Genomic DNA, 14,000 nt, shown 5'->3' with positions numbered 1-14,000 from the left:
TAACAGTCTTCTTCTCCCGACCTGGCAGATGGGTACAGTGCCCCTCAGAAGCCTCTTTGCCCGCCCTACTGGACGCCGCAGAAGTGAAAGACCAACAGGGTGGAGCAATCTTTTAGGGAGCGCCTCTACCCTTCCTCCTGTTCCTCTCTGATTGGCCAGCGTGAGTCACGGACGCCCAATCGCACGGCAGCGTCCGCCGTGCCGCTCGGCGACGGCGCCGCGCATGCCCACTCAGGGATCCACCGCGCGCCCCAGCCCTCTGGAGCGCTGGCGAAGGGCACCGGCGGGGAGGTGGCTGTGGTTGCTGGACCTGGCAGTACAGAGCTAACGTCGCAGGTCCGCGCTGGGACACGGATGGTCCCAGGGGGAGGACAACAGGAAAAACAAACACTGACACAACTGCCCCATTTCCCCATATTCCCTAAGAGCAGGTTTTCTTGGGCTGACCAGTCATTTTCACTGTGGTGTCCGACTTGGGCAACTCGATCTGCCCGTGGGGACTCAAGGCTGAGCTGCATTTTTTCTTTGCGTCCCGGCGGACCAAAAGGCGAGGGGAAGGGAACGAGTCTTTATAAAAAAGTAAACTTCAGTGCAGGATGGGCTGGGGACACCTCCGAGTTTGGCTTCCCGCAACGTGACCTTTTTAGCGCCGTCCTGGACGCGCTCCCTCGCAGCCAACCCATCAGTCTCCTCAGGCCTTATCCTGCCCTCTCTGAGGTGACCGCCTGTCGGCGCTGCAAATGCCACACTTTTGCTCTACTAAGAACCTCCTCACTACTTTCCAAGGTGTGCAACTCAGAAAAGTGCCCCCCCCAATACAAGTAAAAACCTTCGGGGAAGAGGCAAAGTCCCTGAGCTATCCTGACCCCAGCCGCCAGCCCGTGTTTGGTGGGTCTGGTCCTGGAGCTCGGCAGCCTGGAAGCCCCACATCAGGCCGGCCCCTACGGCCGCTCCGAAAACGCGGCGAGCGGAACCCGCACGCGGAAGCGCCGGCCGCACTGAGCATGCCCAGTTGCCGAGCCGACCAGAGGAGTTTTTTCTTTTCTTTTCTTTCTTTTTTTTTTTTGGGGGGGGGGTCTCAAGTAGGAGGCCTCCCCACCACCCCCACCCCAACCCCCCACCACCCCCGGCTTAAGCAGCTACCATGGCCCAGGTGGCCAACGCGGCGTTGTCCCAGGCGGGTTGGTAAGTGGCGAGTCCCGCCGGCTGCCGGGCCGCGGGCGCGGGCCGGGGCCCCAAGGAGGTTGGGTTGGGGGCGGCGGGGTGCGTGTCGGGGTAGGCGGAGGCTGCTGTCCGCCCCTGGCCTCTCCCCGGGCCCTCCGGGCCGGCTCCGCCCCCGGCGCCACTCGAGCCCAGCGAGTCCCCCTATGTCCCCTCGAGGCGGCGGCGGCAGCGGCCTGGGCCTCGGGCGGCGGGCCTGGGGAGAGGCCGGGGGCCGCGAGCCAGGCGGGTGGCGGCCCAGACCCCGGCCGAGCGGAGCGCCGGGGAGGACCTGCAGCGCTTTCCACGCTGCCGCTCAGGGGAGGGGGTGTTTCTGCGGCGGGACAAGGGGAGGCGAGGGCTGGGAACGAAGTGCGGTGCAGAGGGACCAACGCGGCGGAGCCCGCGGGCCCATAGGAAGTTGAGGGCAGAGCGGAGCACAGCCTGCGCTGCGGTCGGAGCCGCCTCTTCTTGCCCCTTATTTCAAAGTATAGTGTGGACCAGTGTGAAGCTGCCCTCCGAGTCACACACACAACTTCTGGAGCTAAGAATGACCGTATTGTCAACTCGTGGGGGTGCTCGGTAGAACTTTTCTTGAAAGGATGGTGTTCTGAATTTAAGAGGCCTTTCGTGTCAAGATTTTCAGGATTTGAAAACAATACAAAATTATGTGAAATTAGGCAGTTTCTGGAATTGCGGCCATTACGGTTGTAATCATCCCGTTTAATTCAGTAACGCTTTTCCCAGACTTGCAAAGGTACAAGGGTAGGAACGGGGATGAAAAAGATTTGCCTTGACTCTGCAATTACTGCTTTGGAAGAAAGAGTGAGGCATTAACAGACCAAACAAAACCAGGGGGAATAGTGGTAAACCGTATGTACAGAGGAACAGATGAGTGCACTGTGGAATGGGAGGGAGAGTTAATTTCCTGAAGTGGACTTGGGAAGATGGTAAGGGAAAGGCTTTCTAGCACAGAGCTGCTAGAGATGAGACAGGGAAGCGCTTATTGTTTTGCAGAACCTACACAGGATCTATATGGTTCGTGAAAGATGTGGATTTGATTTTGTGAATAAAGTTTTTGATCAGTGGAGGGATATAATCACAACTGTGTTTTGAAGAAGCCCCTCCTGGTTTTAAAGGTACTTGTGTTGTTAAACACCCCATTTTACAGGTGAGGAGACTGAGGCAAAGAGGTGTTAAGTAACTTTCCCGAAGTGACATGGCTAGAAAGTGGTGGAGCTCAATGTTGAGCACAGAGGGCCTGGCTCTGGTCCTGGTTCCTTGAATTCTTATGCGTTATTGTTCCTATAGTTTTTTCACAGAACAGCATTGGCGTGAAAGATTGTAGAGTTAAAAACTCACTGTCTTCAGTTTTGTTTTTGTTAAATAGGAATCTCTTCTTTTAGTTTTTTTTACCCACAGGGGTGTCCTGAATTATCTTGGGTCTCTCTTTCATTTGCCTTTCTCCCCATTTATCATTAGATTGTGCGTTGATCCTTCACACTAGTAATATTTTCATTTACAAACTCAGTATTTTACTACTTTCCAACATGACCCCGCGTCCTCTGGAAAGATTAGTCTCATTTTTTAGGTCCCGAACACATGCTGACTTTGTTTTCTGTGGCCTCTTATGCTCTTCCAGGGCAGGGAACTGAGTCTTATTTTTCTCCTTATCTGGATTGTCAAGAAGTGCACCAGATTGTAGGTTCTTTGTAAAGTCTAATACAGTTGACCTTGGAATGCCCCTGCCAGTCAGAATTCTCTGGACAGGGCCTCTGCAGAAGCTTAGGCGGAGTCCCACCCTGCTTTGTTATATTGTTGTAAATCTTCAGCAATGTTATATTGTAGCATTTGCTACTTTGTATTGCAACTTATCTGTTTATGTTTCTCCCACCTGTCTGTGCTGCTTCTGTGTGGCAGTAACTCATAAAGGCAGTAGTAATCTGTGGGCCTAATAAGACTATCTTTCTAGGAATTGTGAGTTTCATGTAATTCCTGCTAGGTCTTGAACAGACTAGGCGTGAGGATCTCCTAGGCTTTCAGGTGGCTTCGACTAAGTCTTTAATTAGGGACTTGCTATGTTAAAATTTAGAATCACAAAGGTTTAAAGGCAGAAAAGAGCACTGGAAGGAAAATTTCTGACTGAAGGGCTTTCACCAGCTCATTTTAGTTCTTACATCCTGAGTTTGCTCTGACACTTGGGGTTCTCTGTTACTGTCACTGACAAACCATTTTTCTTAGTATTCAACTCTATGTGCTTAGTTACTTGTAGAAGCTAAAAAGAAATAGATGCTAAACATGGAAACACTATTGTTAAATCTGTTCTACAGGCTTTACCTAAAATAGCAGATTAGGGAAATATTTAGTGCCGAAAAGTTTACAATTCTGAAAATATGATCTTCAGGGGGGTACAGAAGTCTATGTAGACCAATCTGTTCAAGTTTACATTATTTTTAAGTGCAGTTTTTTTCCTTCTTAAGGTTTTAATCTTCATTAGAACCACTGTAAAAATCAATATTTTAAAATATAGCTTCAAAAGTAGCTACCTGGCAGACTTAAAATAATTTTTTTTCTTCAATGGCCAGTAGCACACAAACGATTTGCTGATTTGAACTTAAGTGTTTCAGGGCTTTCTACAATATAGTGATTATGTTTAAATAATGCACTAAATGGTACCTTGTAAGGCTTAATTATATGAATGGAATAACTTCATGGGGAAAAGAAATCTGACTCTGAATTTATCTAGATAACAGTATTACTCACTCTGCATTTTTGTTTTCTCTCTTCAGAGATTCATTCTCCTTTGGGATGATATCCTTGGTCACTCTGAGTGGAAATACATAATTCTACTCGTGGGAGAAAGATTTAAAAGGTTGATCTCTGGACATTTTGAATTTTTCTCTTCCATCTTCATCCTTTGTTTGTTTGTTTTTAACAGAAACATGTCACGGGGTACCTAATCAGTTGTGTTTTTGTTTTTGAAAAGTTATCTTCTGGCTGGGCATGATGGTGGCTCATGCCTGTAATCCCAGCACTTTGGGAGGCTAAGGCGGGTGGGCAGGAGTTGGAGACCTGCCTGGCAAAAATGGTGAAAACCCATTTCTACTAAAAATACAAAAAAATTAGCCAGGCATGGTGGCAGTCTCCTGTAATCCCAGCTACTTGGTGAAGCTGAGGCAGGAGAATCGCTTGAACCCAGGAGGCGGAAGTTGCAGTGAGTCAAGATCGCACCGTTGCACTCCAGCCTGGGCAACAGAGCAAGACTCTGTCTCAAAAACAACAACAAAAAAAGAGTATCTTCCGTGGAATTAGTGTTGCATAGCTTTAACTCCCTCTTTGTGCATATGAGAAAACTGAAGCACAGAGTTTTCAATAATTTGCTCAGTTATAAATGGCAGAACCAAGAATAGAGCCCAGATGTCTAGAGTAAAGATTCAGTACTCATTTCCACCAAAAATTAACAGAAGTGACCGCATCTAATTTAAATTATTGATCAAAAGTGACACATTTTAAAATTGAAAATTGGGTTGAAGCATTTTGTGGTGTGTAAATTTACTTTCCTAGTCCAGGAAAGATAAAGGGCCTATTCTGAGGGGTGATCCTGTTAGAATCAAATAAATGTTTGCCTTGCAGTGAATCAACTAATTGCATACTAGGCTTATCTGAAAATCTGGTACATTCTGTATTTTTTGAGGTTTAAGAATACAATTGGCCCTCCATATCTGTGGGTTCTGCATCCTTGGATTCAACCAGTCACAGATCTAAAATATTTGGAAAAAAAAAAACAAAAAACAAAAAACAAAAAATAATATGAATAAAAAATAAAATATAACTTTACATAACATTTACACTGTATTAGGTATTTTAAGTAGTCTAGAGATGATTTCAAGTATACAGGAGAACGTGTGTAGGTTGTATGCAAATACTGTACTACACTATTTTGTGTCAGGGACTTGAGCATCAGTAGACTTTGTTATCTGTGGGGGCCCTGGGACCAATCCCTTATGGATACTGGGGGATGACTGTATCTGAAAAAGTGGGACACTATATTGTGTGTCTTTGCTTCTTTTACCCAGTAGTTTGAGTTGAAGACCCTTTAAGGTAGCATATGAAATAGCATTTCCATTTTGTTCTGAAAGAACATGTAGTCTTAGGAAGCCCAGGTTTCTGACACCCAGTGATTAGCCATGGAGTACTCCAGGTTTTGTTTTGTTTGTTTGTTTTGAGGGCAGAGATGGGATGGAGAGGATAAACAAAGGTCTCCTTTTTACCCCTTTGGGGTTATTTCCATTTGATTATTGGTGTTATCACCATGCTGACATCCACTGGCCCAAGTGCATACATAACTCCTTTCCCTTCGTTTCACCTTTAAACAACTAAGAAAGGCTACAGTTTATTAAGGTCTTTATCAAAATGTAGAACTAGAAAACAACCATGAGATAAATGAAAAAATAAGAAGCATGATGACAGTACAGGTTATAAAGTGATTATTGTGCTCTTGTATTCAAGGGCCCACTCTATTCCACATTACTTTGAAGATAGCTACTACAAAGAGGTGGAACAACTTCAGGATATTTTGCTGGAATTTCTAATTCCTAGTTTTTGACCTGTCCACAGATGAAGGGCTTCTTTTCATATTCCATTACATAGAGGCTTCTTCTCAGACACATTAATGACCATGACTAAGAAACTCAGATGCCCAGCCTGCAGCCACTGCTGTGCCTTTGTTTGTTCGGTTCTAGTTTTCTTAGAGACACACCTTTTTTCCAGGAGATTACTGGTGAATGATCTCACTCTTCAGATGAGAAACATTGTGTAGCAGCATCAGTACAACCTCTGCAGTAGCAGCAATATAATTACACCTTCTTATACTAGTGGTAATAGACATAAAATATGAGTTTATGCATATAATAAGAGGGCATTAGGAGTTTTGCTCCCTCACTATTCCAATACATCTCTTAGAAATAGGTAAATATTTGTAGAGAATATTGGTCATTCTTTATAAGGTTTAATATTAAGTGCAGGGTTTTTAAAATCTAGAATTATGATATACCTTTAATTATCATACTTCATGGCCTTTAAAGTATGTCATATGTATAAGACAGGCAGATGTAAATAGCTTGGTATACTCTTTTGGAAAGGATTTGAATCATTAAAACATTTTTTTTAGATGCTGAAGAACATTAGAGGAAACCAATTGCTTTTTTTTTTCTTTTTTGAGACAGAGTTTCACTCTTGTTGCCCAGGCTAGAATACAATGGTGCGATCTTGGCTCATTGCAACCTCCACTTCCCAGGTTCAAGCAATTCTCCTGCTTCAGCCTCCCAAGTAGGTAGGATTATAGGCACGTGCCACCACACCTGGCTAACCAATTGCTTTTTAATCAGATTTTAGTGGAGCTTGTTGGAGACATCCTTCTATTTTGAAATATTTTCTATTTCTTTAATGAACATTTGTAACTATCTCTTTGGCTTATATTGTTTGTGAAATTAAAATGTTCAAAAGTAATAAGCCTTGTTGACTTTCTGTCTCAAAATATGTTACACATTGCTTTACAGCTTCTACTGATACCGTAAACTGTGAAAAATGACTGGATATTCTGTTGAATTGTGCAAGTGTTCAGGTTTCAAGGTGGTGTTTGCAGTGATTTTTTTTTGGTAACTAACCTATAAATCTAGTTTCAACTGCTTGTAGACTTGACTGCCTTAAGCATAAAGGGGGTATAAAAAGAAACTTGCTACCTCAGCAGGTTGAAAATAATTTTCTCCTTTCATACAGCAGCATTTGCTAAATCAACTAAAAATTGCATAGTAACATTTTAAGAACCATAAAAATATGACTATATCAACTTTTTTGGCTTATGTTTTCTCCTTTTGACAAAAGAATATTGGCATTTTGACTTATCATGTTTCAGTTAAGTGCCATCAGTCTAGAAATTCATTCTTTCTGAAAGGTCTAGGATATAGAAGTAGCTGAAGAACAGTATTGCCAGATAATTTTGGAAGAAGACTACTGAATGCCCAGAAATTTTCATGTAAAAATTTAAGAAACACTTGTGAAGTCATAGCACAACAAAGAAAAGCAAACAAGATGGGGCAAAAATGTATGGTAATAATGTAAAGTATTAAGAAGGGTGTGAAATCAAAGACACTGATAGCAGAAAGGAAACAGGTTGGTAATGGACAAAAGGAGGAAAGAACTGCGTGGTGCTCTAGGGCTAGACAGAGAGCCTATATGTACCATAGCACTGGAACCCCAACAGGTTTCACATCTCTATTAGATGGGTGCAAGTGTGTGTATGTACTTCTCACATGTAGTACAATTTTATGGCCTTAAAAGTAGAGGCAAATAGCAGTATAGTGCTCTTGAATTTTAGTATCTTTACAATAGTAAGTAAGGCATATACAGAGAAATATGTAACTCTATACAATAATATGTGCGCTGAAATATATTTAGTAAATATTTATATCTCCTGTATACAAAGCACTGTGTTTGTTGCTAAGATATGATGTACAAGACAGGCAGAATTTAAACATGATATACACTGTTGTTTTACTTGCAAGTTTTTGTTGAAACACATCTGAGAGCAATTAACCCAGGCTTGGGAAGGTTGGAAGGCTTTCCAGTACTGATGATGGATAAGCAAGGTTTTTGTATATGTCTTCTTGAAATATCATGTTTTCTGCTCTTTGTCTAAGGAGAAAACAAGGCACTGTATATGTCTTCTTTAAGTATTGTGTCTTCTGGTATTTGGCTAAGGAAAAAACAAGGCACATTCATCAATGCACTCATTCAACAAATAATTATTTTTGTTGTTGTTGGTTTGTTTGCTTTTTGAGACAGAGTCTCACTCTCTTGCCCAGGCTGGAGTGCAGTGGCATAATCTTGGTTCACTGTAACCTCCACCTCCCAGGTTCAAGAGATTCTCCTGCCTCAGCCTCCTGAGTAGCTGGGATTACAGGTGCCCAACAGCACGCCCAGCTAATTTTTGTATTCTGAGTTGATATGGTTTGGTTCTGCATCCTCACCCAGATCTCATTTTGTAGCTCCCATAATTCCCACGTGTTGTGGGAAGGACTCGGTGGGAGGTGATTTAATTATGGGGACGGGTCTTTCCCATGCTGTTCTCGTGATAGTGAATGGGTCTCACGAGATCTGATGGTTTTAAAAATGGGAGTTGCCCTGCACAAGCTCTCTTTTTGCTTGCTGCCATCCACATAAGATGTGACTTGTCCCTCTTTGCCTTCTGCCATGATTGTGAGACCTCCCCAGCCATGTGGAACTGTTAAGTCCAATAAATGTCTTTCTTTTATAAATTGCCCAGTCTCAGGTATGTCTTTATCAGCAGCATGATAAAGGACTGGTAGAGACAGGGTTTCACCATGTTGGCCAGGCTGGTCTTGAACTCCTGACCTCAAGTGATCCACCTGTCCCGACCTCCCAGAGTCCTGGGATTACAGATGTGAGCCACAGTGTCCAGCCTCAACAAATAATTCTTAAACACCATATTGTGGCAGGAACTTTCTTAGTACAGTCAGATGTAGTCTTATAGGGGAAAAAAAATTAATTACATGTTCAAACATGCTGCATCTATAAAAAATACTAGAGAGGAGAAGAGACATCATTCCAAATGCACATACTAAGGGGGAATTAGTCTTTTCATGGTGGTCAGAAAATAGCAGAATTACTAAAGGGGAATTTTAGCCTTTTCATGGTGGTCAGAGAATGCTATCCTGAGATCTGGAGAATGAGTGTTAACTGACAAAGTAAGGGGAGCACAGCATCTGCAAAAGTCATGGGGCACTGGGGAGCATGGTAAATACAAACATTTGAATGACCTGGGTGACTAGAGGGCAAGACAGAGGGACAGTGTAGTGAGATGGAGTTAGGAGCTACTTGGGGACAGGTCACATAGCTTGGACCTTGTTGGCCATGTTAGGATTTATTTTTATTTTGAAGGTAATAGGAATCAGTTGAAGAGTTTTAATCATGATGTGAGGATTATGGTGGGGATAACATCATGGTTTTGAAGTATACTTGGGCTGAAGAAAATGGAGCCGGGCAGGACTATTAAATAGATAGCGATGGTTGAGATAGAGAACAGCAGATTGATTTGACAGATATTTGGAAGGTAAATGGACAGGACTTTTTGACGGATTGGACATGAATGTGACAGAGGAGTTGTAAAAGACTTGACTTCTAGGTTTTGGCCTTGTATCCTCAAATCAATTACAATTCAGTTAGATAGGGACTCTTAGAAGATGGTCATATTTTTTGGGGTTGGGTCATGAGTTAAGTTGGTCATTACTTGAGTGTGAGATCCCTTTAAGTCATCTAAAATAAGATGTCAGGCATTAGGAAATACCAGTCTTGCACTCAGAAGAGAAGACTGGTCTACAGATAAATCTGGAGTCATTCCAGGATAGGTGGTGATTGAAATGGTATATTGATAAGATCATCTAAGGCTGCAGCTGTCTGGTATACGGTGGACATTAGTCACATGGCTGCTGATCACTTGATATGTGTCTAGTCTAAATTCAGATGTGCTACAAATGTAAAATACACAGTGAATTTGGAAGACAGTACTAAAAATGAGTGTAAGGATCTCAGTAATTTTTATATTGATCATACTTTAAAATATATTTTGTTAAAATAGTTATTAAATTAATTTCACCTGTTTTTACTTTTTAAACTATGGCTACAAGACAATTTAAAATTACATATGTGGACATTATATTTGTTGGACAGTACTGATGTAAGAACCAAGCTTTGAGTAAGAGGCTGGGTTCAAGTACTGAGAAATTTTAGCATTTTTAGAGGAGAATTAACCTTTAAGGAGCTGCTAGTCAGGCGAAAAAGCTTTAGAATTCATTATAAAGTCATTGAGTTTTTCTAAGAAGAGAAAATGGATATATCTTTTAGAGTTCTTTGATAAGACTATTTGATATCATCAGTATTAGTTTATTGACTTGCTGATATTGGAGACTCAGAGCAGCTTTTAAAACATTCTTTATAAATTTAGATATCTGAAAGTCTTTTAAAAAATTCCCCACAATCTTTCTCCAGATTCCTCTAAATATATAAAATGCAAGTAAAATTTAGCTGCAGCTTTTCAGAAGGCAGTCTGTCATGGATATTACATGAAGATGTTAATGAAAATTTTTTATTTTACTAAATTTCTAAGTGGGACCACGAAGAGTTTGAAAATTAATAAAGGTGGATTTTGTAAAATACCTAATGTGAAACAATAAATGTAAGTATTGATGGAAAAACTTGCTAAATAAATTAAGCCAGTATTTTATAATGAATTTGGAATTGACTCAGTTCAAGCTTTGTTTTGAGAGAGAAATAGGGACATATGTTAAGTTTCAGTGTCCGTAACGTTGATAGTTTGATTGATGCCTTATGACTTTGTCAGCTTCTGTAAGGGAAAGATCAAGTCTTTTCATGTTTTTGTAGTATTCCAAGCATTTAGCAGGATGTAAGTTGCACAGTAGACACTTAAATACTTGTGGAATGAATGTTACTCTCATCTTAATTGGTCTTGGTATCATTCATCATTTTGCTTTTGTGTCCTCAAGGGACATGAAACTTCTTCAAGCTTTTTGTAGGGTACAAAATTGTGATTTCTGAAATGAATGTTGTGAAATTTAAACAAAGTGTTATGAAAAATGTGATCTCCTCAGAAATGCAGGAAATAGCCTTACGAAAGCTTTCTCTATTTGTTGATATTTTCTACCTTGTTTATAGAATTCAACTGTTAAGAGATATAACTAGTGATAATGTAGATAATACACTTAAAGGTATATGTTTGTATTTAGTTAGAAGAAAATTTTGAAATATGTTGATAGCATTTCTTTGCCTGAGACAACCAACTGTCTCTTTAGGGTCCTTGAAATGTTCTCTCTCATGGTAATATTAGTAGAAACGATAACTGTTTATCGTTATTTGTAATGTTTTAAGCAGAAGTATATGTAAAATATATGATTATAGATCTTTATGTATCTAAGATGTGTACTTTAAAAGTGGAAAAATAGGCTTACGTTCGACTGTTTTTGTTATTTTCAACTTGCCTGTTGCTGTTATGGCCTGCCTGGTATTCCCTGCAGTATCCCTGTACCCCCAGTTTTTTTTTCTTTTTTGCCTGAGTACCCAATATATATGAACTAGTAGGTCAACAGGAAGTTAGCTTGTGAAAATGCTGCCAAGGAATGGGCTCAAAAGCTTGAATCACTTTGTGTTTGAAACTGAGATGTGTAAATTAAATGATTTTGGATAAATGTTTATATTAGAATTAATTCGTTAATTGTAATTAATTAGAATTTGGTCACAAAACTGAATTATTGTGAGAGATTACTGAGAAAAAGAAAAGAGTTACAAAAACACTACCATGTACCTTTTATATTCAGTTATATTTATGTCTGCTTGAGAAGCTGTATGGCTGGTGTTTACGAGCATGGGCTCTTGAAGACCAATTCTCCTGAGCTGAGATCAGTCCTGGTTCTGCCATAGATTAGCGATAACCTTGGGCACATTTCTTAACTGCTCATGCCTCAGTTTGCTTATCTATAAAATGGTATCAATATTGTACCTACTTCATAGTATTGTTAGGAGGATTAGTAAGTTAATACACACAAAGTGTTTAGAACACTGCTTGGCATATGCTGAATGCCCAGTAACTACTTAATGTTCTTGCTATTGTATGTCAAGACTGGACTCTCTTAAATTAGTGTTGCCAGTTAAATACGTTCACGTTACTTGCACACATGAATTTCTGATCTTGTGTCACCTTTGGAAAAAGTTGATGCCCTTTACTCTATTTTAGATTACCTTATATAGCCTGTGAGAGTGTTACTTTGATAAAGATAAAATCTTTATGTCTTATAGATTTTTAGTCTCAAATATATATATATATATATATATCTTACCATTAGCATTTTATAATCTTATAAATATTAGTGTCTCAAATTAAAGATCAAATGGTACAGGTAGATAGAATAGTTCATATAATATTACATTATTTCACTTGTACAGGAAGAATAGAAATTTGAGAGAGGAAACTGTCAATATTCTGTCTCTTAATATGGACATGAATTTAAGTCTCAGCTGAAGGGAGGTAATTTCATGTTCTTGTTGAAATGTTGCATTAAGTATTTGCCTTTTATTTTTATAAATAAGGATTTCGCTGAAAGAGTAGTGTGTTGCCCTCCTCAAAAATTAAGTGTGTGGAACCAGTTGTGCTATATATAAATTTATGAGATGATGTATGTTTTTTTTAAGTGCAAATGCTTTTTTTTTTTGAAAGAAGGACATGTCTTTTAAGTCTAGTTTTTGAAGAAAGAAAGATTATATAGCTTTATCCTAAGGAGTTGGCAGACTATGGCCAGTGGGCCAAATCTGGCCTGCTACCAGTTTTTGTAAAGAATATTTTAGTAGAACACAGCCAGAACCACTCATACACCTACTGTCTATGGCTGCTTTTGTGCTACAGGAGCAAAGAGTAGTTGCGACAGAAATCAAGTATTGTAGGAAAGCCTGCAATATTTACTATCTGGCTCTTTACAGAAAAAGTTTGCCAATCTCTGCCCTAAGTAATTAGTAAAATAGATGTATTAGTTCTTTATTACTTAGAAAAAACTGAAGTTGGAACAAGTAGTATATGCTACTGGTTCCAGAATTTGTCAAAAATAACTTGCCAAGAAAACCACAATCCTTGTTCTTATCCTTATTTGTAGTGACTGGTATGAATGGGGCTGCCTCATAAATTAGTAAATCGTAATTATTTGATAGGAATGTGTCAGTACTTGCAGTGGGGTCTTTCTGTCAAGTACAGAGTTATCAGGTGTTTTGAAATGGTCTACTGATTTTAATAGAACTTTCCATTATATCCTAGGGCAGATAGAAATCCTTCATTGGTTTCCATTGAGCATTCATTCCTATCACACTTGGACAACTTTTGGGTTCTGTAGAATACCTAGACAACAGACAGTGTTTTTTTTTTCTGTTTTTGTTTTAAAAAAATAAAATCAGTACTGCTTAAACAGAGGGAAAAGAGTGAATATGAGGTTGAAAAACCTGTTAAAACACATAAGTCTTAAGTAAAATATAGGAGGAGTTTGTTCTTAGATATCAAAATATATTTGGTAGCCAATCAGATTTAAATTAAACTGATTGGTCATCAGCATACTGATTATATAAGAAATTGAACTTACGAAAAAAAAAATTTCATATGTTGATTTGACCCAGATTTTATAACAGTGTTTAGGGAACTAGGCATGAAGGGCCTAATGAGATCCTGTTTTACAATATTCATTGCCATTCTCGTTCATATTTTTCCTTTTTAGGTTTGTATTCTGAAACTTTGAGAATTACCAGTTCCACTATGTGGACATTCGTATTAACTGGGATCCAGTGCACAATTTTCATTTTTGACATTATTCTGATTATATAATTATTTTATTATCTGATTATGTTATTCTGATTACATTACTATTTCATCAGAATCTTTACACTTCATCCAAGCACTTTGGTGTATCAGGACTATAATTAACATATTGGTAATAAGCAAACATACTCATTTAACAAATGTAAGCGATAATAGGCAAATGCCATTATTGGGAAGCTAGGCCTTCAATGTTAGCTAACTAAACAAACCAATGCAATCTTTATAGCTCATTCACCCATTTAAAGAATATGAGAATTTTGAAGAGTACATTTATTGTTCTGTAAAACATGATTAATATCAATTTGTAAGATGTATGCAAATAAAATTGCTTTCTTTTCTCATATGGGCAAGCTTT

General features: G+C 39.6%; 1 protein-coding gene across 4 annotated transcripts in view; it reads left to right on the top strand.

Annotated features, from left to right (window-relative positions):
- The first annotated feature begins 239 nt into the window (after positions 1-239).
- TDRD3 (tudor domain containing 3) overlaps positions 240-14,000 on the top strand; it is a 191,349-nt gene continuing 177,588 nt past the window's right edge. For 2 of the 4 annotated variants that reach the window (XM_030922260.1, XM_030922258.1), the window contains exon 1: positions 802-1,185. Coding sequence is in view for 1 of the 4 variants with exons in the window: in XM_030922258.1 (XP_030778118.1) it covers positions 1,145-1,185 (41 nt within the window). In the remaining 3 variants the exon portion in view is untranslated. The other 2 variants (XM_030922261.1, XM_030922259.1) reach the window with 2 other exon arrangements.

The sequence above is a fragment of the Rhinopithecus roxellana genome, chromosome 18, assembly GCF_007565055.1.
Source record: "Rhinopithecus roxellana isolate Shanxi Qingling chromosome 18, ASM756505v1, whole genome shotgun sequence".
NCBI classification, from domain to species: domain Eukaryota; kingdom Metazoa; phylum Chordata; class Mammalia; order Primates; family Cercopithecidae; genus Rhinopithecus; species Rhinopithecus roxellana.
This window is presented reverse-complemented; position numbering and strand designations above follow the sequence as displayed.